We start from the raw sequence: 24,433 nt of genomic DNA, 5'->3' as shown, positions 1-24,433 counted from the left end.
ATGTTTGTTATACTGTCTATAGTTTTGTTCTGTACTTCATTCTAGAGACCTTATAATGTTCATATTGGTTTGGGGTTGTTTGGGTTTTTTTCTTTTTAATTTGTTCAGTATGCTTTCACCTTTCGAAACTATTTTTTCTCCAAAGGTAGATAAGGAAGGTTTGCAGATCATAATATCATTGGAATTTTGCCACTTGAACTACATGACTTTTTGAAACAGATATCACTCCTCTTGAAATGCCTGTCTTAAGTATCCCAGTGCATTCAGATGGAAGTTTTAATATTTAATTAAAACACACTTTTGAAGTTGCTTTTGCACTTTCGTGTACTTGGAGATTATGCATAAACGGTTGGGACTCATCTTTAAATCTGAATTTCTGAATTCTGTCACATTGTCACATTCTGATTGATGAATAGATATTTACCTGTATGAACACATTGATGGGTAATGTCTCCTACATTCCTTTTCTTTCCCATATTCTCAGCATTCCCATTGTGTTAATCACACAAATATACATAAATGTGTTATGTGTGGTGAACACATTTTGTGTCTTCTTTAAAGCTGCCATAGTGTCATGCTTAGCTATATTAGTGGCCAAATCTTCACCCACGAACATCAAACACAGTAAATTCTTTTGCGTCAAGTAGCTGAGAAGAGCCAGAAAGTGATAAACAGTATTGGGATTTTCATGAGGTTCACCATAGAATCATAGAATGGTTTGGGTTGGAAGGGACCTTAAAGATCATCCAGTTCCAACCCCCCTGCCATGGGCAGGGACACCTTCCACTGGACCAGGTTGCTCCAAGCCCCATCCAACCTGGCCTTGGACACTGCCAGGGATGGGGCAGCCACAGCCTCTCTGGGCAACCTGTGCCAGTGCCTCACCACCCTCACAGGGAAGAATTTATCTGAGCATTTTAGTAATGTGCTGCAAATGCTTCTTTTTTCTTTCTTCGTTTTTCTTTCTCCGTTTTTCTTTCTCCGTTTTTCTTTCTCCGTTTTTCTTTCTTCGTTTTTCTTTCTTCGTTTTTCTTTCTCCGTTTTTCTTTCTCCGTTTTTCTTTCTCCGTTTTTCTTTCTCCGTTTTTCTTTCTCCGTTTTTCTTTCTCCGTTTTTCTTTCTTCGTTTTTCTTTCTTCGTTTTTCTTTCTTCGTTTTTCTTTCTTCGTTTTTCTTTCTTCGTTTTTCTTTCTTCGTTTTTCTTTCTTCGTTTTTCTTTCTTCGTTTTTCTTTCTTCTTTTTTTTTTTTTTAAATGGTTCTTGGAACTGCCTAGGAAAATGATACAAATAATAAGGCATTTTTAAAGGGACTCAGTAGAACCCCCCGCTCTCTGCTGAGGATGGACAGACTGATGGAAATGTTCCTGGGCTGCCAAACATGTTTCTCTTGTGGTGAAGCTTATCTGTAATTTGCAAGACAGCATTAGATTTTTGTATGCCACATAATGTCTAGTGCACAAATGAAGTTCCCTCACATGGGGATGAATGTCACCCTTGATTTTAAAGAGTATGTCAACATGGAGCAATGTTGCTTTTGACAGTTTTGTACTCTACGCTTTCTAGTTCACCACAGTAATACTTGTGTCTAATCGAGTGATTTGTATTTTAAATGTCCATTAGATGTGTGATCTTATCCCCTGTAAGACTTCAGATCATCTGAGTGAAGCCCAAACTGAATGGCAAGCACAAGAACATCAGTTGAGGTCTGATAGTTGAAGGCCTCAGAATATCGATCTTTCTAAGAGGAGAACTGAAATAGACCTCAAAAGTTTACCAATTTCTGTGGTCCTAATTAATTAGAATGGAGATACCCAGGTAATCCTATAGATAATCCTCTAAAATATTTTAATTTTCCCTCCTCCTTCCCCCATTTGAATATTCCTGGCAATCTTATTTGAAAAGATCCTTACAACCAATTAACTGGCAGTGGATATGACCCTGATTAAAGTTTATGGTTTGGTCAAAGCTGGATACATACATGGTTCAATCTTAGCTTAGAGAATGATGGAAGAGAAAGGGGGACATTTGGGACTGATAGCAGAATTTTGGTGCCATAAAGGTGTGATTGCTCCCATTACAGTCAGCAGAGCTCATATAACATGTGAAAGAGCCTTTAGACCTCACAGTCAGGTATCTCAATATTGAACTGAATCCCATCCAGACTGTTTGATTGTTACTGATTTTTCTTATATTTTAGCAATAATGACTTTTTAAAAAAGTTTGGATTTTATTCTAGATACTAATTTGATAATGGTTTTAAAGTTAACTTTTATATACTACTTAATATTATGTCTGCCTCTTCTAGCTTTCTTTTTATCAACAGCCAATTATTCTGACTCTTTACTTTGGTCCTTAATAATTTCATTTATGGCTGACTGCAACTGGCTAGGACTTTTTGAGCCAAAAAACTGATTTGTGTCTTAGCAAAGATGCAATGTCTTGGGTATCTCTAAGGAGCCACAATCACTTAAAGTGGTTTCTGCCTTATTTTACTTGTGCACTGTCCCAACGAAGCAATCCTTGTTTGCTTTGTCAGTTATTCTGATGTCTGGGAAATTAATCTGTGCAGTTTCATCTTGCATTTGTCTTGTTCTATGTGAAGAATAAGTTTTGCAGAAAGGAAACACATTAATTTGTCTTTGAACACTTGTGGCATTACTCATACTTGGTCAGTAATACATGAAAACAAGTGAGGACAAGGCAAAAGGATGATTGCTGGGGCACACTCAAGGAATACTCACATTGTTTTCTCTAAAAGAGACACCACCAAAAGTTTGGGTGTTAAATTTGTTAGCGTGTAACTGTGTCCTCTTTGACACCATGTACATTAGATGTACTGATGAGATGGTGACCTAGTTTGGATGGTTTATGATTTCTTTTGCTCACGCTCTGTTATTGAAATGAATGATTGTTTTGCTCCGTTTTGTTTCTGTTCTGTGGGTTCGTGACTTGCTCTGCTTCTCAGATCTTATCTTCTTGAAATAATTGTCTTCATAAATTTTGTCCTGCCTGTTAACCATGTGTGCTTATTTACATGGAAAGGGTATTTTATACATTTAACAGGACTTAAATAAACAGCCCTAATCTTCTGACAATGTGTTTTAAAGTCAACACCGGAATTACATTTCTTACCTAAATCGTATATTTCAGTGCCAGCCATTGACATTATCTCCTCAAAATGTTGTGGTTTTTCACACAGTTGACAGCAAACTGTTTATTAATGCCACGTCCAAGTTGCCTCGTCTGGTTTTAATCTGCTCTCTTCACCTTTAGGTGTTGGGTGATGGGCTTGATCAGGAGGCACGGTCGCTTTGTAATTAAGGCGTCAGTGTGGGGATTTGGCAGGGCTTGTACATCTCTGCTTTTTGGTTCCTAAACAAGGTAGCACAGGAGTGCCTGCAAGCCCTTGGGCTTCAGTAACCCCTGACCAGTGAGTCCGTACCCATACCTCCACCTCTGCTTCTACATTTTGCCACTCCTCGTGACCAATGCTCTCCTGGGGTTCTGGGGAGGGAGGGCGGCCTGGCACGGTCCCTTCCCTTTCGTGCTTCTGGAGGACTCCCCAGAGAGTTCCCTCAGCTCCCAGCGCTGTCTACAGTCCCTGCCTAGAGCCCTCCAGTTGGTTCACCAACCACCTTTAGACCATGGATTTACTTGTGATGAAAGAGATAAGAGGCCACGTAGAAATCATCTCCCAACAGGCAGATGTTCCACCGCCTTCTCCCATGACTCTAAACCACATCCTTCCCCCCCCCCCCCCTTCCTTGATGCTGTTAACAACTGCTTTTTTTGTTTGTTTTGCTCTTAACTCTGCAATAGGGAACTCAGAGGAGAAATGCAAGTAAAACCAAAACATTTGCAGTTGGAAATGCTCTACTTGCTAATGGACTGCTTTGCTCTTTGGTCTCCAGTTCTCATGTCTTTTGTGGTTCTCATGTCTTCAGTATCTAAGAACCTCAGATGTATTTATTAATTTGTCTGCGTACTGATCTCTGTGCTCTTGTTTAAATAAGCCGCAGTTGACACAGTCAAATGGAGGCAAGCGTTTATATAAATAGATTTGTGCCTCCCTGGTTGTGAGACGGGACGAGTGCCAGCGCCGCCTCTAATGTGGGACAGTGCAGCCAGTCCTCGGGGTGCTCTGGCTTATTCTCGGCTGCCTCCCAGCTGATGGAAAGAGCAAATCTTGGAGAGCCTCCAGCCCTGCCTCTCGCGCCTCGCCAACATAAAGCTGCTCTGCTCTTCAGCCCTGGCTCACGGGGCAGCCCTGGCAGGACCAGCTCAAACGGGCCGTGGCGTTAGACTTCACATTGGTGGTATTTGTAAGATTTGCCTCCTGTTTTGTAGTAGCCCACGTGGATGTCTGCTGTGCAGTCTGGTGTCCTGTTTTTACAGCTGTTTTCTATGAATTTTCTCAGGGTTTTATTGATGGGTCATTTTTGTTTGTTATCTGAGCCTCCATTTGGTTCTATAATATGACGATATGAGTAACTTTCTGTGGAAACTGTGATGTACATTTGCTTGAAGCCTGATCCCAGTACCTCCTTTGCTGCTTCTGCTGTTGATCAGCCACTAAAACTAAAAACTTAAGAACCCTCCCTAAAACTAAGAACTACTTTCAGTTCAAATCCGAAACACAAGCAGTTTTTCATAAAACTATTAACTACCGAGTCCTGTTTCTGCCTTTTGCTCCTTGAATTAAAAGGTGCTGGTATCCAAGTGAGTGTGTTTTACTATTTGTAATAATAATATGTAATACCAATGATTCTCATCCATTAGGGAGTATAGACATTTTAGGATTGCCAAGATCTTTCATACATAATGTCACCATCAGAGAATGCTGCTATTGTTTCTTTATCTCTGTACTTCATCTGCTGACTTAACACAGTCCACATTGTAACTCATTTGCTAATAAAGAATTTAGCTCATATTACTTTCCATCCAAGATACCACAGTGACTTCTAATATAGCAACATATCTGTTTTCAGGTTGCCTTGTTCTCTTTTGTTCAAATCCAAAATATCCCACAGATTTCTTGGTACAAAATGATACTGTGATAGAGGCAATGCTTTTTTCCTCCAAAGTAATTTCTGATATTTTCACTGAGTTTTTGGACTTAATGTTCATTAATCTTTTTGAGTGTTTTTAATATTCTCCACTTTCAGCATTCTAGTGAAGGTGTATTGTATGGTTTATTCAGGCAGCCTGAGTATGCATTAAAGATGCTATGGTTGTCTTGCTGATACTTTAGTATGCAGTTTGTTTGGCTGTTTGGGTTTGGGTTTTTTTTTGTTCAAGCAAACTTATTATAATGCCCCTAGCAAATTACTTATTTTATAAAAGATAAGGAAATAATGTAAGAATACATAGCATTGCAAAAAGTTATATAATGAAATGTTGGTGCTTTTTTTTGTTTCTTTCTTGAGATGCTGAATACATGTGGGAAGTTAAAGCAAGAGGGATATATAGCCTCTTTTTCTACTTCTATGTTCCTCCTGTTGAAAGAGTTTGTGAGTTGTACCTTTCTCTCTGAATAGGTGCACACGTATCACATCGAGTCTTGTTAGTTCATCTGGATTTCAGTGTGTAAGACTTCCTTTTTGGATTTAGGGAGTGTCACTTGATGCAGGAAAATGCTTGTTATGCATCATAGAAAACACATTACAACTTAAGACAGCTACTGTCTGGCTTAGGTGAGTCTTCACACTGCTATTTGAACAATGGTGCAATAATATCCTTTTGGTAGAAACCCCTGGAAAAATTCCTTCCCTGCATGGCAAGCATTGAAGTCCTTCAGTGAAACAGTGAGACTTATTGAGGCTTGGTGTACTGAAAGGGGCACATCTTTAGATTGCTGATTTTTCGAGCCCTTTTCATTGAATGTATGAGTTTTAATAATGTAAAAGAACAAGACAGTGGACTTAGAAGACAAATACGAATGTGACTGAAGATGGTGTTTCTACTTAAAAGACTCAGAGCTTCATACACAGAACCCCAGAGCTCATTCAAATTCTTTCTTAGTATGGAGTATTTTAAATTATTCCTTTTCCTATTAGAAGAAGAAGGGAAATACTAGGGAGCTGTGTGCCGTGTTAGTATCTTAGGATTATGGAGACGCAAGCAGACCAGAGCAGTTTCTGATTTATGCTGCCTTGTGTTGATCCTCTACAGCTCATTTCCTAGCAGCAGATAGCCAGAGTACAAAAGCTAGCTAAGCCAGGGGTGGAAATGGAAATGTCAGAAGACAGGCTCTGCGCTTCTGGAAGATCTTTTAGTCAGAGCAGCTCTGCACTGACAGGTCCATCCGCTTTGCATCTCTCCAGTGTCAGGAGGGAGACAAGACAGAAACCCACACAAATCCAGAATTGAGGCTTCTGCATTTTGGCTCCATCCTCTTCTCTCTGCTGACTGACAAAAACTCTGTGATTTCTTATTCCGGCTATAGGCATTCAGGGGCGGATGTCTGGAAGCTTGTACTAAACGGACTGGCAACCCCTTAGTTTGAGGTTAAGCATGCACAAAACTGAATTGTTTCTTCCTTCCTGCAAGTTGCTGCTTGCCCTGTTGGCAGGGCATGGAGGAAAGCTAGCTGTGCTTTTGCTGCCGCCTCTCTACTTTGCGGAGAGCAGAACTTAAGAATTTGCCAATCTGAGGACAAAAACCACTATCTAGAGCACTGTCCTTTAAACTATTGGAGTTTTGTAACCAGATCAACTGGCTTGTCTTGAAATCTCGGACACAGTTTTTAGGGAGGTGTTATGTAGCTCCTGTAGGATCACTTTATTAACAATTAAAATACATTTCTGACAGTCTATTTAAAAATATATATTTAAAAAAACCACCCTAACCATAGAATTTCTTTTATAAGCATTTCCAAGCAAAATCATTTTCCAAGCAAAAATCTCTATGTACATAGCTGTTGTTATTTTTGCTAAGCCACGGAATTTAGTATTTCAGTCTTAGTTAATATACTAGAAAAATATTTACTTGGAGACATGATTCATTCTGACTAATGGGATCAAGCTAATTCAGACCAAAGCTGAATAAAGAGATAAATTTAAAATTGTTTGGGGTTTGGTTTTGTTTGGGGTTTTTTGTTTGTTTGTTTTGGTTTTTTGTTTGTTTGTTTGTTTTAGAATGGTAGAATGCCCTGTGTGAAGTTAAGAGCAGATAGAAATTAAGATAGGGCAGAAATGAATCTGACCTAAGTGGACCCATGTGGCTAGCACTGGTCTCACTAGCCAGTGGCCTGGAAAGGGTTGCGGTGGATCACATCCAGCTTATTGTTTGAGTACTCCTTTGTAGCTAATTAAATGAGAGATGATCATAGATGTCAGTAGGAAATGGGGTTTTGAATTCTTGATGTTGTATCAGTAAGTGTTTTAACAGCTCTACCGTTGTCTTAATTTTAAAACCTTGACGTACCTCCTCGAAAGCCAATGAAGTGTAAAACCATATAAAGAAGTAACTCTGTTTCATGCAGCATTATGGTTATTTGTTTTGATTAAAACCAAAAATGAAAGAATATCAATATTTTTCTCCACTAAGATGTTAGCCTGGCCTCTTAGCTGTTATGCACTGTGGAAAAAATTGGAGGTCACCTTTCCCGAGAGTTCTGCACACATCTGCAGATCCTGGAGGTGCTCAGAGCTCCCAGCCTGCCACAGCCTGAAGAATGAGCTGGTCATAGCTCTTAGAGGTGATTTCTTTTTTTCTTGGTAGCTCTAGGGCAGTCTCCTAGAGGCTGGATTTTAAAACCATATCAAAAAATGGCTTCCTCAGTAGCAGCCTGATAAGTTATGAAGAAACCAAATGAAGAAGCAGCGTGGGATCAGATGGTTGCCCACAGCACCCACTCCTGGCTCCCCAGAAAACCTGCCTCGAAGTTAAGCTCCTTGGAGCATTTCCATTTCAGCCAACCAGCTGATTCAAATGAAAAGTAGCTTTTATTATAATATTCCGAGTTATTCCTAGCAACAAGCTTTTGGGCTGGAAGTCATAAATGCGTTTTTTTTCTTGGGTGACTAAAAAGAAAAGTTCATATTTTTCCCCTGAAAATGTTAAGGAAAATTCCTGCTTTGAAATGAGATGCATCTAAAACGTGTGTGTAGACTGTGGGGACATCTGCTGGGTTGCTGGGAAATGACAGACTTAAAGAAGTGTATTGGTGGAGGGATTCGAGTGTGAATATGCCAAAAATTGTTAATATTGCAGCATTCTTTTGAGACTAAGAACTTCACATTTTACCTGCAAAGGAAACCAGGCACCCATATCATAGTGTTTCCGTGCTAATCGCTCTAGGAGAACACTTAAGACCCGTATAAGCACATGCAGACATAACCCTCTTAATTTAAAAACTCTGTAATTTGATGGCACAAGAAAATCTGTAGAAGAGGAGAAATCTCTGGAAATTCCTTGTAATCACGGGTGAGCCAAGAGAAGCTGGCATCCTGTGAGGCAGACCAGCTCAGTCAGCCCCGACCACATAACAGCCTTCCTGCGGCTTCATGTGGTACCCTCCGGATGGAAACGCTTTTCTTGCAGCTGGAAATGAGAAACGGCCTTCCCTCCTGTCTACCAGCTCCTGCGGTGGCCGGCCGAGGACCAGCAGAGGAGCTTCGGTGATGGGATTGGCCCAGCCACACGTTGCCACATTGCAGCATCGTGGTCTAAAATGGAGCATTGGATTTCTTGGGTTTACTAAAATTAAGCAAAAATGCCACTAAAAAACTAAATCTGGCTTGAATACGATAGTGTATGCAGTCCTAAATTGTGCCAGAATTGTCAAATTCATAGACTTTGGTGGAATCGTGGAATGAATTCTGTTCCAGTACTTCAGTATAGTCTTAATTAACTTGCTAAGATTAAGGAAACTTTCATCTTATCAGTTGGAAAAGATGTGGCTGGGGAGATGGTATGTATCTGTTCTGGCCATTTGGTCATAATTACATTTAGCATTCCATTTTCTTCGTGTACTTCCCTATATATCTGTATAATCTGCTTCTTGCTGTCTGAAATCTTAAAATGTTTGAGGGGTTGGCACTATCCTCTAGGTTTGTGTTTGAAAAGTGCCTTTGCAGTGATGTTTTCTGCAGGCATGAGAAGAAAATGAGGGGTGGAGGCGTATGCATTTTAAACTCTTCTGCTGAAGTTTTCAGATGCCTTTGTACAGACAGAGGTCCACATATTTAGACAACTAATATAATTTTCACAAATTCTGACCCCTTCTTGCCCCGCACTCCACGTTACTTACACTGAGCTCAAATCCTGTTTGCAGTCCAGTCAATGTCAATGATACTCTATAGCCCCTTTTCCTGCATCTATCATATTCCATTTGGAAACCTTGTTGGGCATCGATGGGTGGAAATTGCCAGTATAGATCAGGGTGAAAGTTGTTTCACAGCTGAGTCAATTTTGTTAATGCAAAAACAGTGCACCAGACATCTGGTTAGAATTATTTTTATTCCATCCTTAAGAATGAAGGACTTAAATATGAAAAATATGGAGCAAAATATAGGCTCCCCTATAGTCTATATACTACCCCTGTATAGCTTCTATACTTTTAGACAAGAGCAAAGCTGAAAAAGCCGGGAGAAACTATTTTTGGTTTGCTAAGTTACAAATTCCCCCCACCCTGGTGCATCTGTACCGTTTGCTATATAAATATATTTATGCTTTATTATGAGTAACTTTAAGCATTTGACCAAATGTTAAAAGGTAGAACAGTTGTAAGGGTGCTTCAAAGAAGAAATTAATGATGCTTTCATATAATTGTTCATACAGTGGTGTTCTACAGCTATTATGAATTTAAAGATATTTAATTTACCTACTGCTTAGAGAAATAGATTAGTCCTAAATGATCCTGAGCGTGTTAGCTGTACACAGTGTAACTTTGCCTAATATGCTATTTGGTGATAGATGCAAAAGTAGAAATGAAAATAGGACATATTAAACCAGTTACATTGTAAACTGATTATCCCAGGGTATTAGGTTCCATTAAACTTACAATAAATATCTTCTTTTTTTTCCTTGCTCAGGGGCGTGCCTCGCTAACATCTGAGAAACAACGTTTTGCCCATGAACATGATGAAATGAAAAATCTGGAAGATATTGTTAAAGATATAAAACCGTCCGTGCTAATAGGTAATTTCTTTTACTTTAAAGCAATGACCTTATTCTTTGTTGGAAAAAAATGGGGATGCGGCTTTGTCTGAAGACAAGATCAAGTTCCTCTGAACAGAGTTTACCTTTGTGTGTTTTTAGAAAACACTAGGTGCATAATGGACTCTATTAAGCAACTAAACAATTAGTAACTATCCAAGCATGTAACACTGCTTTCACTCCAAGCCATCCGTTTCACAGGGGGAATAATCCAAGTTGGTTTAAACATCTGATGGGGAACCTTATCACCCTCCTAAATTACTTCTGATTTAATGTGGATGGTGTAATACAAATAACCTCAAACTTAGACGGAGAAAACTGAGCTAAACACATGTAAAGCTGCAAAACTATGAGCACGCTGTAGCTGAATCTTCTTTTCCCTCGTATTTAGGTCCTTAGCTGCCAATCCTTTGTGCAGACCAAAACACAGATTTTACAAAGACTTTTTCTTTTATAAAAGCACCAGGATTTGGGGTCTCAGTAAAGGATTGCTCAGCTCTCTGCGGTTTGGTTATTATATTTCAGTGACAGTTTCAGGAATGAACTGGAAGTGCTCTTAAATAATTTTTTAATGTGTAAGACTTGAAAATCCATCTATCTGGCTAGTAAAATCATTCATCAGATGATGGAAAATCTGAAATACCACAGTGAAAGTTATCCTACATTTTAAGAGCTACCTTTTCAACTATGCCTAGACCACATGGTCCTTGTTCAGTAAAATCTGCTTTTGACAATGATCACGAAGGAGGTAAATAAAGTTTGTCTTTTTCTATGATCCATAAAGATATGAGTGCAAGACAGAGTCCAAGTAGTCTAGAGAATTTATTTTGTAGAACACAAAGCTGAAAAAGCTAGTGGAACAGCAGAATAGATTGAATGATCTGTGATATTTATCTAGATAAAGATTTGTGGATGCTTAGGGAATATTTGCTGTCATGAAATATGGATGTTTACTGTGTGTCATTTTTATATATAAATCTATGCGGCACTTTCCCTCAAGGTCACTTTCTGCTATCCATACTGCATAACAAAGGCTCTTCCAACAGAAACTGCAATGAAAATGGATATTGGTGGTTTTTTTAGTTTGGAGGACTAGTCATTCAGTATCTTCCCCTGGGCAGCAGCAGCAGTCATGGGGAAATATGTTGATACTCCTTCTCCCAATGTTTTATTTAACTCTGTCTCAGCAAATCCTCATATACATTTCATCGCCTGTGATGGCTCAAGGAAAAACCTTAGTTTATCTTGAGCAAATGTAAGAAATTGCAATTTTAAAACAAAAAAACCAAAAATAAATAGCCGGTGAGATTGTTCAGAGCATTTTGGTTTAACTTTATATCTGAAGATAGTTGTCATTCTTACTATTGGCTGTCCAGAAGCAGTTTTAGAAGACATTAAACATTTGGCAAATGCAGACTTAACCAGAAACTAAGGTGTATAACAGGCTTAGACAAGCGGGTCAAAATCATGAGTGCCATAACTGTTCATCAAACATACAGAGGCCCAGCTGGTCTAGCAGAGCTTTTGCATCTAAGCATCCTTGTTCATTCATAGAAGGTGAAAGAGAGCTCAGATTTGCAAAAAATAGTAGCATGTGACAGAAATGTTCAAGCAAGAGATGTTTAAGCTTTGAGAGAAGTCACTGATTTGCATCAATTGAAGAGTCGCCTCTTTTGTTACCAAGGGATCAGAATAAAGGAGATTTGGCCAGAGGCAAAACCAGGTGGGTCTTAGACATCGTTGGGCCCACAGTAAGCACCTAAACAGCACCTGAAGAGCCTGTCATAGGGTGCTTGGGCTTTCCGTAGACCTCTTGGGAAAGCTCAATTTAAAACAAATCAAGGCATTTCACCGAACTGTACAGGAGTGAGTAGGTTCTGCCTTATGTTAGGGATAATACTGAAGTGTCACTGTTGCAAAATCTTTTATACAAAACTTTATGTTAACCACATATTAGGAAAAAGGTTGAACTCCATTTTAAAGGAGGAGGTATGCAGTAAGAGGAGCTCTGTTCTTTAAAAGTGACGTGCATGTCTTACCTTGAACTGATTGCATTTGTCTGCTTGTTATGTTTTTCTTCTTTAGGAGTTGCTGCAATTGGTGGTGCTTTTACTCAACAAATTCTTCAGGATATGGCTGCTTTAAACAAACGTCCTATTATTTTTGCTCTCAGCAATCCTACCAGCAAAGCAGAATGCACTGCTGAACAGTGCTACAAATATACAGAGGTAACCAAAGATTAACATATCTCCAGTATATGCAGTGAAAAGTAAATCTGCAATTAAATTTAAAATGGGAGGAAGACAGACGGTGGAGTAGCAAGTACTAATCATGTCTGTGTGTGTAGGTAAAATTAGTTTAATTAAGTAACAGATTTTTCAGATTTTATCAAGACAATTTCACTGAAGTCACAACATGCTTGCATCCTCATAAAAACATTTAATAGCTTTTTATTGGTGTCAGGCAAGAGTCATAGACTTTATTATAACCAAAGTATCAGTAACCATCAATCATTAAAGACTTATGCCTGTTTTTGAACTGTACCACTTCGTGTAATATAAACACGCAGTGGCACGCTTTTCATCTGAGATTTTATAAATACTCATTAGGGTAAGAAAATACTTCAATACAGGAAATAGACTCTTTAAAATAATTCTTTCTTAAGAACTGGGGTAATTGACTCCTTTTACAGAGATTTCTATTATGGAAACAAAGGTGAAAATTTAGAGAACTGTGCTTGCTTATTTATTATTGTATTATAAAAGTGCTAATAAACACGTTATCCTATAATTCAGTCTAGAATTTGGAATGCAGGGGTACTGGACTGTATGTGTTTCATAGTGGATGGTGTTTGGATTTCTTGTCAAGTACAGGGCAGTTTGAATGACAGTTTCACAGTGTTTAAAAGACAAATTTAGCATGCCCGTTCCGCACTGCACAGTACACAATTACAGCGCAATGCAAGAGCCAGGGAAGCGGCTGACATGAAGGTTTGGTTATAGTGGGTAATGACATCTGGTAGGCAGAGCAAAAGGCGCACTGAAGTATTTGATCTGTCACCAAAACGTATAATAAGCCAGCCATGATAATACTGCATGACACCAAACTAAACAGAATATTCTTCTGAAGAGCTGAATAGCAACAGTGGCATATTTTTAAATGCACATTTCCAGTTCTCTAAAATAGGCATAGATATTTCTGATACAAAGTGCCTCTGAAGTATTTAACAGTGACATTTATCACTTCAGCAGTGCTAGCATAAATAAAGGCTGGCTCTTCTTCCCCACCTAAATTTAGTGCTTAAGTTTGAGGGTGCTCCCTCCCCAGCAAGCCAAGAGCCGGGGGCCTTTGGGCTGCGGACGTACAGCCTGTGCAATGCCTCTCCCCTCGTTAGTTCAAAACTGCACTGCCTGCTGTAGAAATTACTTCTCTCTCCCTGTGTATCGGGAATGATCTGGGGAGAACCTGGTAGCAGCGCTGCAGGTGGGTCGCCCCTGAGGTGCCTCTTCTGCCATCCTCGAATAGCACTCCGTGGTGCCGGCATCTGCTCCCGGCAGGCTGTTCCCCATCCCCATCAGATGTGCAGCTCCCTTACAGCCCGTCTCGTGGTACTCCAGTCGTATCGCGACTCTCAACATGCACGCTACTGAACGTTCCTCTTAGCTAATTTTAAGCCGTTAGCATCATGAGCCCTGCCACCACGTCTGGGCCACCCCACAGGCTTCTGTTCCTCCCTGCAGCTGCCCGACGTGTGCTGTGTGCCAGCGCGGAGCTACGCCTGCCTTCGGGTCCTGCGAAGACATTTAGAGGTCCCATGTGAACTACAACATAAAATGAGTTAGAGACAGTTCTCTTGTCCTCAGGACAAGTGATATGGAACGACTTGTATAGGTACAGCTAAATCCTCTAATTCCCCCTAACAGGCTGGCTCTTGCATACTGCCTGCTGGGACCAGTCTATGCCTGGTGCCTGGGCTCTGGTGGCAACAGTGCTAATTAGCACTACTCAAAAATCTGCTGGGAAACATCCTAGTGGCTCATCAGTGTTGGATGATCACACACCGGTACCTGAGTTGGTGTCCTCACCCTGCTCAGTATATTACAAAGAGGGGAGCCCCAGGGTCGCAGAAGAGGAGGTCCCATCACCGACTTGTGCTATAGGTTGTTCCTGCGACAGAGCTTGCACCTTTGTCATTCTGTTGAGCTGTGGCATGGGCGCAGGGGCCTGAAGAGGGGATGTTGGGAGGAACAGACAGCTTTGCCTGTCCTCACAGCTCCTCAGAAATTGCCACATCCAAAAATGCAACATTTAGTGGCCTTCGTGTCACTTTCGTGGATGACCTGCTGTTGGGAAAAATTCAGCAGCATCACCCGTTGTTACCATGACAATGTTGTCCACTTTGAGTTTTATAGCTCCAGGTGTATGCCTTCTTCCCATGTACCCTTCTTCTTCTGGCGTGGATGCACAAAGTGAATAACGAGTGCTGGCTTTCACTTTCTCCTCCTCTAAATTGTGCTGATAGCTCTTACCTGAATAAGGCAGCTGTTACTCTCTGACATCAGACAGTCAAAGAGAATTGCCAGTGATCTCTAGGATCAGCATCCTGATGCTCTTGAGGCGTATTCAGTTAAGTAGCTCTAACACCCTCTCAGAAAAGATATTAAATAGATGTAATCCCAGCTTCCACAGTGGTAGATATTTAACAGGATGTGTGAAATACTTCAACAGCATCCTCACAACTAACATGCTTTCTTTGGTTTGTTACAATTTAGGGACGTGGCATTTTTGCCAGTGGAAGTCCTTTTGATCCCGTCACTCTTCCAAGCGGACAAACGCTCTATCCTGGACAGGGTAACAATTCCTATGTGTTCCCGGGAGTTGCCCTTGGCGTTATTTCATGTGGACTGAAACATATTGGCGAGGATGTGTTCCTCACAACTGCTGAGGTATTGTATTAAAAATTATTTAAATTCCTTAATTTAGTAACTTGGTAATAATGAACAATTAAACAGAAATAGTTAAACATCATCTTTTAAATTAGAAAAATAGTGCTTTCTGTGTAAGGTCTTTACTTGCAAGGTATGTTGTTTTTTATAAATGCTATTTGAACAAGTTATTTTTAAAAAGTTAATACTTGATCCAAAGGTCATCTGACATAAAATTCACCTGTTGGTGAGGAAAAAATAGACTTCAGTACTCTATTATCACAGGTGAATGCACATATATACAGTTTGCATACATGTGCACATAGGTTTGATTTTTAGATTGAAAGGAACTATATTTTGATGTTGGTAGCTTTGGGGTGACTTTTGTGGGTATTTTACTTGCAAAAATTATTTGGATTTCTTTTAGCTTTCTAGCTTTTTTTGCTATTTTTGTGTAGAGCTGTTGGCACCATTTTTTGTGGACTTCCCTTGTCAACAGTTGGTGAAAATGCTCCATTGTGTTGTGGTTCCTTGCACCACAGTTTGACACAATTGCCGTGGTATTCAGCCCATTTTCTTTCTTATCCTTTTCTGCATTGGTTCTTTTCTTTCTTCGGGCAATTTTTTTTGACTTTTGTTCTGACATTATCCAACATGTGATCTCTCCTCCTTTATCTCCACTCAGTGGGCAAGAGATGAACAGAGAGCAAACACTTCTGGTTCTAGGAGTCATTCACCACCTACTTCCAGTGATGGTTCAAAATCTGACATCCACTGTCTTACAGTAGGACATTATAAATGCATAGGATTGTATCTTCAGGAAGTATGGGAGAAGAATCTGGCCTTTATTACTTAAGAATCCCTTATTCAAACAAAACAAATTGCCAGCAGCGGTTGAAATCAAATGCGTAACACAATTTTTTGGTTTTGTTTTTGTTTTTTTTACAAAACAGTAAGTCAATCTTTCTGTAGCTGTTTCTCACTTAAGAACATTGTAACTTTCTGTGCTTTTCTGTCCCCAGCATCTTTGCTCCTCATCCACTATCGCATCATAGCACCCTTACCCCTCCTTCCTCCGACCCTTTCCATGTCACCCCCTTCCTTGCCCTATCCTGGAGTTCCTGCCTCCCCCGCTGCCACTGTTGGTTCTGCTCTTGGCTGGCACCAAGAGCAATGTGATGAGCCTCACCGGACTCAGCTTCCTTCTGTTGAGTGATGTGATATCCAGTGATGCTCAAGCTCCTGGCTACTCTGCTCCCAGGAATGTGCTTCCAAGCTCATCCTGCTCAGAGAGAGCCCAGGCTCAGTACAGAGAGTGATTAGAGAGCCCTAAGCAGTGCATGATGGTCTGGCCATTAAAAGCCTGATGCTTTTTGGGTTTTTTTAAAGGGTATGGAAATAAGGCTAGCCTCAGTTTACCAAGTTAATTCTAATTAACCTAGATGCACTTCAGTGGCAATTTCTACCCAGTCCAGTTCATATAAATTACAATCCACAGAACTTTGTTAAAGTGCAGCATCCTGATCTTCAAAGAAGCTGTGTAAGCATGCTTGGAAATACATGGGTAGTGTAGGTGGCACACAGAGGAAGCCTCAAAGCAATGTAATTAGCAACTATTATAGAACAATTAAAAAAAAAAAGAAGAAAAAAAAAATTAGCCCAATTAGCAGAAGTGAGAGTGCCTGACTCAACTCTTGCAGCTTCCCTAAGGGATATTGCATTCCAGGATTCTTGCTCCTTGTGTTCTCTTCATGGATTAAAGGGAAGAAAATGGCCCTTTACTATCATGCGGAGGCAGCTGATAGGCAATGTGATCCTATGACCGGCAGTACATGACAGGAAGCTTTCTTAAAGGGTGAGCACTTGCACGCTGTCCTTGCTGGATTTCTGAAGGGTTTTTTTAAGGTGTGTACTATGGCATCTTTTAAAAAGTTTGCCAGCAGCTTGCCCTCTATAAGAAAGATATTCACAATTTCCATCTTTAAAATTAGTAAAAAGCCCAGACTGTCTCCACTGGCTTTAACCATCTTAGGAGGGCAATGATCCATCTCATAAGTCTTTGTATAATTATATCTTCCCTTTAAATCCTTCCCTGTAATTTCAGTTGGATATGGTGATCCTTGCTTGCTGGTCTAAACTGCTGTGTTAAACAGTTGTCTTATTTAATTCTAGAAGTTGCTTCATTTTGGTTTGGGTGAAATGGTTCCTATATATAGAGTGCTGATGGATGAAAGGTGACACATATGTGGATTGAATGATGTTTCAAGTGGCAGTCTACTAAGAAAAAATCTGTTCTGAACAAAGAAACATAACAGTCAGGGAAGTAAAATGGCATCAGAAAGTGCGAGGAAGCTTTAAAATTCTCTCTTGAGGTAGAGGTACTCTCCTGATTCTTTTTGGTAAAGCTTTTGCTACGTAATTGCCATCCTCTAGCAAAATCCCTATAAAAGTTTGACATGTAAAAATGTATTTTATTTTTTTTTTGCATAGAAAGTCTCTATTGGTGGCAAGATCAATGGATAGCTCCTCGCCTTACGGCTGGAGCTAAGAGCAGTCACATCTGGTCTCCCTGCTTGCGTGAGAGGCAGTGTGTGACTGTGGCTTGGGTGAGCTACAGCTGGTTACTGAGCAAGGCGACAACGGATGGATTTCGGAGGAGCCTTTGCCAGAAGAGGTGTCAGGGAAGGCCGGGAGGGCTACACAGGCCCTTAGCTGAAATTACAGTGCAAAGCAAAGGCAAAAGTGCCTTTTGTTTTGTTTTCTTGGCTTTTTTTAATGGAAGGATAAAATCAGAATAGTTTCGTGTGGGTTTTAGAATAGTGGTTAGTATTCTCCATTTGAAATGGAAACACTCAAGATGCTGCAAAATTTAAAGCACCAAACCCATGCATTTTAGACAGAGAGACCTTCTCAGACTGTAGCAGTAGCTTACCTGAAAAAAGAAAGTATAAAAATTAAGCAGACCAGGCTGCATGCCTGTACCTCCTGTCTTCTTGCTTTGCCACTTCTCCAATTAAATCCGATAAAAGTCACAAATAGCTTATTGTAACTACAACAAATTCAACTTTCAGTGTTCTTTTCTTCCTGCCAAGTAAAATAGAATGTAACTTTGACTTTGGACGATAAATCTAAGGTACTGTAAGCTGTAATACCTCTTAATTGCAGGCAATTGCTCTGTGATGACAAGGGACATTACCTATTCTTCTAAGTCCTACCAAACACAACAAAAGGGACAGAAAATTATGAACTAATGAAATATTCTTGGCATGTGTGACCTACAGTTAAGTTAGTCCAGAAATAATGCTGTTAAATGCTTTCATTTTAGAGAATATGGCCTCCAAAAGCCAAGATACCCCCACTTTATGCCACTTGTCCTGTTTTGGCTGCCTTTCATTTAGGTTCTGCAATAAGGCTTAGCTAATTTCTCTGTTAAAAACTTGAATTAATTAATATTTACAACATGAAAATAGCCATACTGGGTTGGACCCAAAATCCAAACAGCTCAGTATCTTCCTGTGAAAGTAATCAGTAGCAGAAGCTGAGGAAAAGAGGATAAATAAGGGGAAAACACAGAGTGATCCTTCTGCTGAAATGGCTTCTCAGCTTCTGACAGCCCGTACTATACAGCCTTCCTGTGCTGGGAGTTCTATCCCCGTATGGATTTCTCTTTCATAAATGAGCCTAGTGGCTTTTTAAACATGTTCGTACATTTGAACATCTTTTGGCAATTAGTGTCACAATTTAATTGAGTTCTGTGGAAAAGAAAACTCCTCTTACGATTTCCTGCTGTCTGATGATTTGGGTTCCCTATAGTGCCATGAGAAATATTCACCTTCAGTTGTCTTTTGTATTTTCTTTCAGTCTTCTCTTTCCTCCTCCCAAGTCTATTCTATTATTTTTTGTCTCCTTGTACAAAAAATAACCTTTTGATCATCCTTATTATTCTTTATACCCCTCATGATTCTATCCTATTCTTGTTTGAAGTAGGTGGAGCAAAAATACACACTGCGCAAAGCAGCATTACATTGTGAATTTATGCATTGGTATAATTACATTTTCTGTGTCGCCTCTTATTTTCTTAATAATTCCAAATGTTGATTCATTATTTTTTCCCCTGCCAGTGAACTGATGTTCTCAAGGAGCATTTTTCAGAGACCACATGAAGGTGTGATTCTCTTTGAAAATGGTTGTTTCTGTGGTTTTGCATGGTTTTTAGTGCAGTTACAGGAGTATGTCAGAAGGAATAGCATGGCATCTATACAGTTAAGCTTGCTACCTCTCCCATTTTGAGCACGGCCCAAATGTTTTGTGGCTTGCTTTCTATCAACCCCATCACAAACCAGGGTACTCTACTCCTCAACCTTTTTTTTTCAGTGATGCATTACACTAACAGCAACTTGCTATTGATTTCTTCAGATTTCATCTTTTCAGCAGAGCCCCATTAAACTGTTAACAGCAGAAATCTCATGTTGTAAGCTCCTCTTTACACATTTAGATGCACATCTTGTTATATCAAAGAGCTGTGTATCACTTTTAAAGAACCTAGTTGCTGTTATGGAAAGCAAAAACTAGATTTTATGTTGTCTTAGCTCCCCCTAGTGGGTTTTTATCTCTGCTGTATTTCTTAATATCAGATTAAAATGTAAACAAATAATTTTCCTTTACTCATTATACTCAATATGAGTATAATCTCTTGCCGTTTTTGTTAGCATTTCCACTCAGAATGGAAAAACTTACTAGACCTACCAGCATGCTGGGTAGATTGCAGAAGAGAACATTGTTTCTCTTTGAACCTGGAGTTACTATAGTGTTTGCTCTTTCACTCAAACTATTTACCTACTTCTGCCAGAAAGGATGAATTGATGATAGCCAGGCATCTCTTCTGACGCAGTCCTAGTTGTTTGCAAGCAATGTACACAAGGTCGTATTTCCCACGTGCAACAGGAACTGTAGGAAGCCGTTTGTGCTCTGTTTCAAGTATCTTCCGATTATGTTCCCTCAAAAGTGCGCTGCTTGCTTTCTCTTTGGGCCATGTTATCTGCTTCATTTCACATTTCCCGGACTTTCCTGGTGTTTTCAGAACCTCTTGATGAGTCATACATGGCTTCACCAGACGGTCTCCAGACCAGAGTTTTTCTTCCATCCACAGAGTACCCCTACAGGTCACATCACGCAGTAGTATCCCCACACTCCTGGATCAGTCAGTGATTTGGTTCTAATCTTTTGTTATCTAAGCTGTAATTGCACAAAAATGTATCATTTCTCCTGCTGGGAACACTAAGGGTGCCTCTACATTCCTCTCCAATTTTGCACGAGAATGATCTTCTGGAGCACATCTCCCTGGTGTCCCTACATACTGCACCTTGGTCCACGGTGTGGCGTGGCCTTGGGAGGAGAGGGGGACTGGTTTCCTTTTGGATGAAACTGAACGGAAGGATACACTCCAGGAGCAAGCCTAATGTACTAAATATCAATGAAAACTGCTTATAAACCGTAACAGATCTAAGAACGATGAGCTTGCACTCAAGCAAGTAGAACCGAAGAACCGCCTTTCCTTGTGACTATTACATGTTCCCAGATGTTCAAAGAGCAAGTGACATCCCCTCCCCAGAGTCCTTTCCTTTCTGTCCCAAAGCAAGACAGAGAAATTTGAAATTTGGATTCTGCTGATCCAAATCTCTCTTAATGTTTTTTAATAATTTGGTTTGAGAATTGTCGTAGGGAATGTTAGTGAAGGTAGCTATCTTACTTTTATTTTACTTTGTTCTGTGGTTGACCATACTTACTTTTATGATCTCATACAGGCTAGGTGGACACACAACAAACTGGCTCAGCCATCAGTAATTTTATTCAAAGCATTTTACACTTAAGGTTTTCAGGTCTGTTGTCTGCACAGGATGACTTGACAACTGTCAGAATAATAGGTGTTTCTTTCATTTTAGAAGTCTTTGACTCAACTACAATTAATGGCTCGAAATTACATCTCTCAGTGAACTATTTGCTAGTTTATGTGTGTTATGGACTTATTCAAGACTTGAATAAGTCTTACTGTCTGAGTGAGAAAAAGGGATAACTCCCTAAATTTCTAGCTCTTGTGTAGCCACTCCTAATGATAAGGCTGGTTGTAAAAAATGCTGCCAAGGTGGATTAAGCAGTATCTGCATGATTTGCCGAAGCGGAACCCTTTCTTTGCTTAAGACTAGATCACCATCTAATAAAGCTACAGCTGCATCTGCATTTGAAGTTAAACATGTCTGCTTTATTTCTAGGTAATAGCTCAGCAAGTTTCAGAGGAGAATTTACAGGAAGGTCGTCTGTACCCTCCATTAGTCACTATTCAGCAGGTGTCACTGAAAATTGCTGTGAGGGTAAGTCGTTTCAGTCTTTTGTGGCTTCTTTTCTTCCCACGCTCTCTACATAATTGAGAATTTGATTTGATCAACTAACACACCTTCACACAAGCTGGTTTATGTCAATCAATCTTGGACAAGTAGCAGTTTCAAAATTAAATTTAAATTCATAAATGTAAACGTAACCCAAATACAAGAAGGAAACATATGGAACTATAGCAAGTGTTTATGTCTGCAGAGCCCAAACTGTGCTGCCCAGCAGTTAGGAGCAGGTCCCCAGGCTCATGGTCATGCGAGCTGCACAGCTGAAGGCTTTTGGCCCTTCATGATTATCAGTTGCCTGTCAAGAAAGTAAATGTCACCCCATGTCTGGGCACTATTCCCTTTTATTCTTATCCTTACTTTTACTGGCCTATCAAAATAACTACCTACAGGGGCTGCTTTTTGTTTATGGCTCAGGTTTGGGTCAGGGGTTGTGCGGTTGGTTGGCTTTTACTGGCAAATACAAAGCTGATGCAGATGGATTTTCAGTAACTGACCTAAACCTGCAGTTTTCCAAGAAATTTGGCTGCCCTGGAGAGAAGAAGAGGAAGCTTTCAAATCATGTATTTATCCCAGTTCTTCCCTCATTCTGTATTTTATGGGGGGCGGGAGGGTCAGCATTTTAGGAGGTTATTTTGTTGGTCTTCTGTGAAATTTTTTGCTCCAATTATTGTTTTCTCTCTTGGTCACCTTACTGTGAATAATTCCACTTATTGCATATTCTTTTGAAAGAATCACAAGGAGCCATGATGCATAAAACCGTTCCCCCAGCTCCATTCATTCTGTGTATTTAAAAAAAAATAATCCTTCCTACAGTTCATGTCGTCTTAGGCAAGTAATAACTGTTCTGTAGATGTCAAAATGTTACCTAGATTCCTCAGGTGAAATCAAACTGCCTGTGTGTTTGGCAGAAACATGGTGATAGACATTCCTCCTCTACTTTTGCGTGTTATATAAAATACAAAAAAGGAAAATGTTACGAAACAATTCTTTCTGCCTGATCTCTGTTGAAACTTCATTCCTGCAAATACCTATTCTGGCTCATATAGCCCAAGAGGTTTAGTGATGGCCTCCGCCTTTTCCAAGGGAGGAATACTCTCAAAATTTTTTGGAATACCAAACTTGGGGTGCAAACTCAGACCTTATTCAACCGTGCTAATTATGAGCACAGACCTGAAGATGAACTCTTATGTGAACACCCAAAGTGCTTCTCAGTCAAATCAGGTTGGGCTTCAGATTAATCCTAGAAGGGAAGTCTAAATATGGTAACCTGGGGTCTCAGCTTCCCACCAAGCTAAAACATTTATGTCTTAAAGAGACAGCTAAGGAGAGCAGGAGGGAGACTGTCTTCCTTTTATTCAGAGTAGAAGCGTTTGTCTGTTTGCCAAATAGTTTGAAGCAGATATTTCCAAAGAGTGCTGCTGCATAAAACCAGTTTGTCAAACTTCTTCTGTTCCGTGGATGAATGTCCAGTCTAAAGACACACATTTCTCAAGCAGGTGTTCTTCAGATGTGAGAGGCTACTTTGATGTGTTGAGTGGGCTCCAACCCCTTCTAAACTTCCCTTTTGTCTCAGCTATACTTGTGATGCATAACTGATTCACTTAGGTATGGTCTGTGTGAGGAATAAGCAAGCAAATATTTGTATTTCCCCCAGCCATCTCCAGAATTAAACCTGTGCACGGTGCAGGACTAATGTTTTCTCGTGAGTTTACCTTTAAGAAATATTTTATCAAACCATGGCAAATAATACACTTCTCTAATATGCAGGGAACATGGAAGCTTTGAACAAATCACACTTTTCTTACAGTGCTTTGGAGAAGATGGGAAACCAGGGTAACCTGATGATGGGAAAGCAGAAATTCTATCTCCGTGCTTGGGGTTTGTGGAATATTTTATCCACCGCTGCACAATAAAAGCTAAGCTATTAGTGGACGAGGAGGAGCACTGTATTTGTAACAGCAAAGACACGTAATCCTGTTCAAAGGTAGCATGAGGCAGACTCACTTAAATGCAAACATCATCCTGTTCCTAGTCTTATTTGCTGTGTACTAGCCCACACCCAGTGTGAATATAGGTGACTGTCAGCACCAGGGAAGATGAAGTCTTATCTTGATTTTGAATTAATTCCCACTTTTAAATCCTGTTAAATGTACTCAAATAGTTTATCAGCACTAATTAGGATTTTAATGCATCTTTCTAGATCGCAGAAGAAGCCTACAGGAATAACACTGCCTCCACCTATCCTCAGCCCAAGGACCTAGAAGCCTTCATCCGCTCTCAGGTTTACAGTACTGATTATAGCAGCTTTGTGGCTGACTCCTATACCTGGCCTGAAGAAGCCATGAAAGTGAAACTGTAAATATTTAATGAAGAATGAACAAACTAGCTGCAGTTAAAAAGCATTAAAATATTCAGAACATTTCTGCCTAGGAAACCTAAGAATAACTAATTTTTTAAGATGCAGAAAACTTTTTCTAAATTGTAATATTTGGTTAGAAACTCAGATCAAGAAATCATATTAATTATACATCAGAAAATAAAAATTAATCTGAGAAATATATTTGTGTTTGGTTATTTTGATTGTTATTTTAATTGAGATATCCTACACTATAGTATGACAGATCTTTTTGTTATTGAAGTAAGTGTTTTTATCTTGAGTTGAGAGTTCTGTCACAAATGTCAATGAGAACTTAAGCAGAAAAATGGTACCATGGAAAATTAAATGCATATGATGACTGTTTAATCCATTACAGGTCACAGTGTAACTTGCATTAATTGTCAAGCTATTATTTAAAAAAAACCCAAACAAAACCTTAAACAACAGTAAGGTTAGAATATTTTCCTCCAAAGAAAAGCCTTATTGATCACTCCTGTGTGGAGTAATGAAAATTCTCTAAGAACTGAACCTGCAGAATCTTTTGTTCACGTCTAATTAGAATATTTTAACATTACTT

General features: G+C 39.7%; 1 protein-coding gene across 2 annotated transcripts in view; it reads left to right on the top strand.

Annotated features, from left to right (window-relative positions):
- Positions 1 to 24,057, top strand: part of ME1 (malic enzyme 1) — a 178,750-nt gene extending 154,693 nt beyond the window's left edge. For both annotated transcript variants that reach the window (XM_075046508.1, XM_075046509.1), the window contains exons 10-14: positions 10,036 to 10,141; positions 12,245 to 12,387; positions 14,932 to 15,105; positions 21,354 to 21,452; positions 23,680 to 24,057. In XM_075046508.1, coding sequence (XP_074902609.1) covers positions 10,036 to 10,141; positions 12,245 to 12,387; positions 14,932 to 15,105; positions 21,354 to 21,452; positions 23,680 to 23,838 — 681 coding nt within the window. In that variant the 3' untranslated portion in view covers positions 23,839 to 24,057. The remainder of the gene's footprint in view (positions 1 to 10,035; positions 10,142 to 12,244; positions 12,388 to 14,931; positions 15,106 to 21,353; positions 21,453 to 23,679) is intronic.
- The last annotated feature ends 376 nt before the right edge of the window (positions 24,058 to 24,433 follow it).

Source organism: Buteo buteo, chromosome 15, assembly GCF_964188355.1.
Source record: "Buteo buteo chromosome 15, bButBut1.hap1.1, whole genome shotgun sequence".
Classification (NCBI taxonomy): Eukaryota; Metazoa; Chordata; class Aves; order Accipitriformes; family Accipitridae; genus Buteo; species Buteo buteo.
The sequence above is the reverse complement of the archived record's forward strand: the minus strand, read 5'-3'. Positions and strand labels throughout refer to the sequence as shown.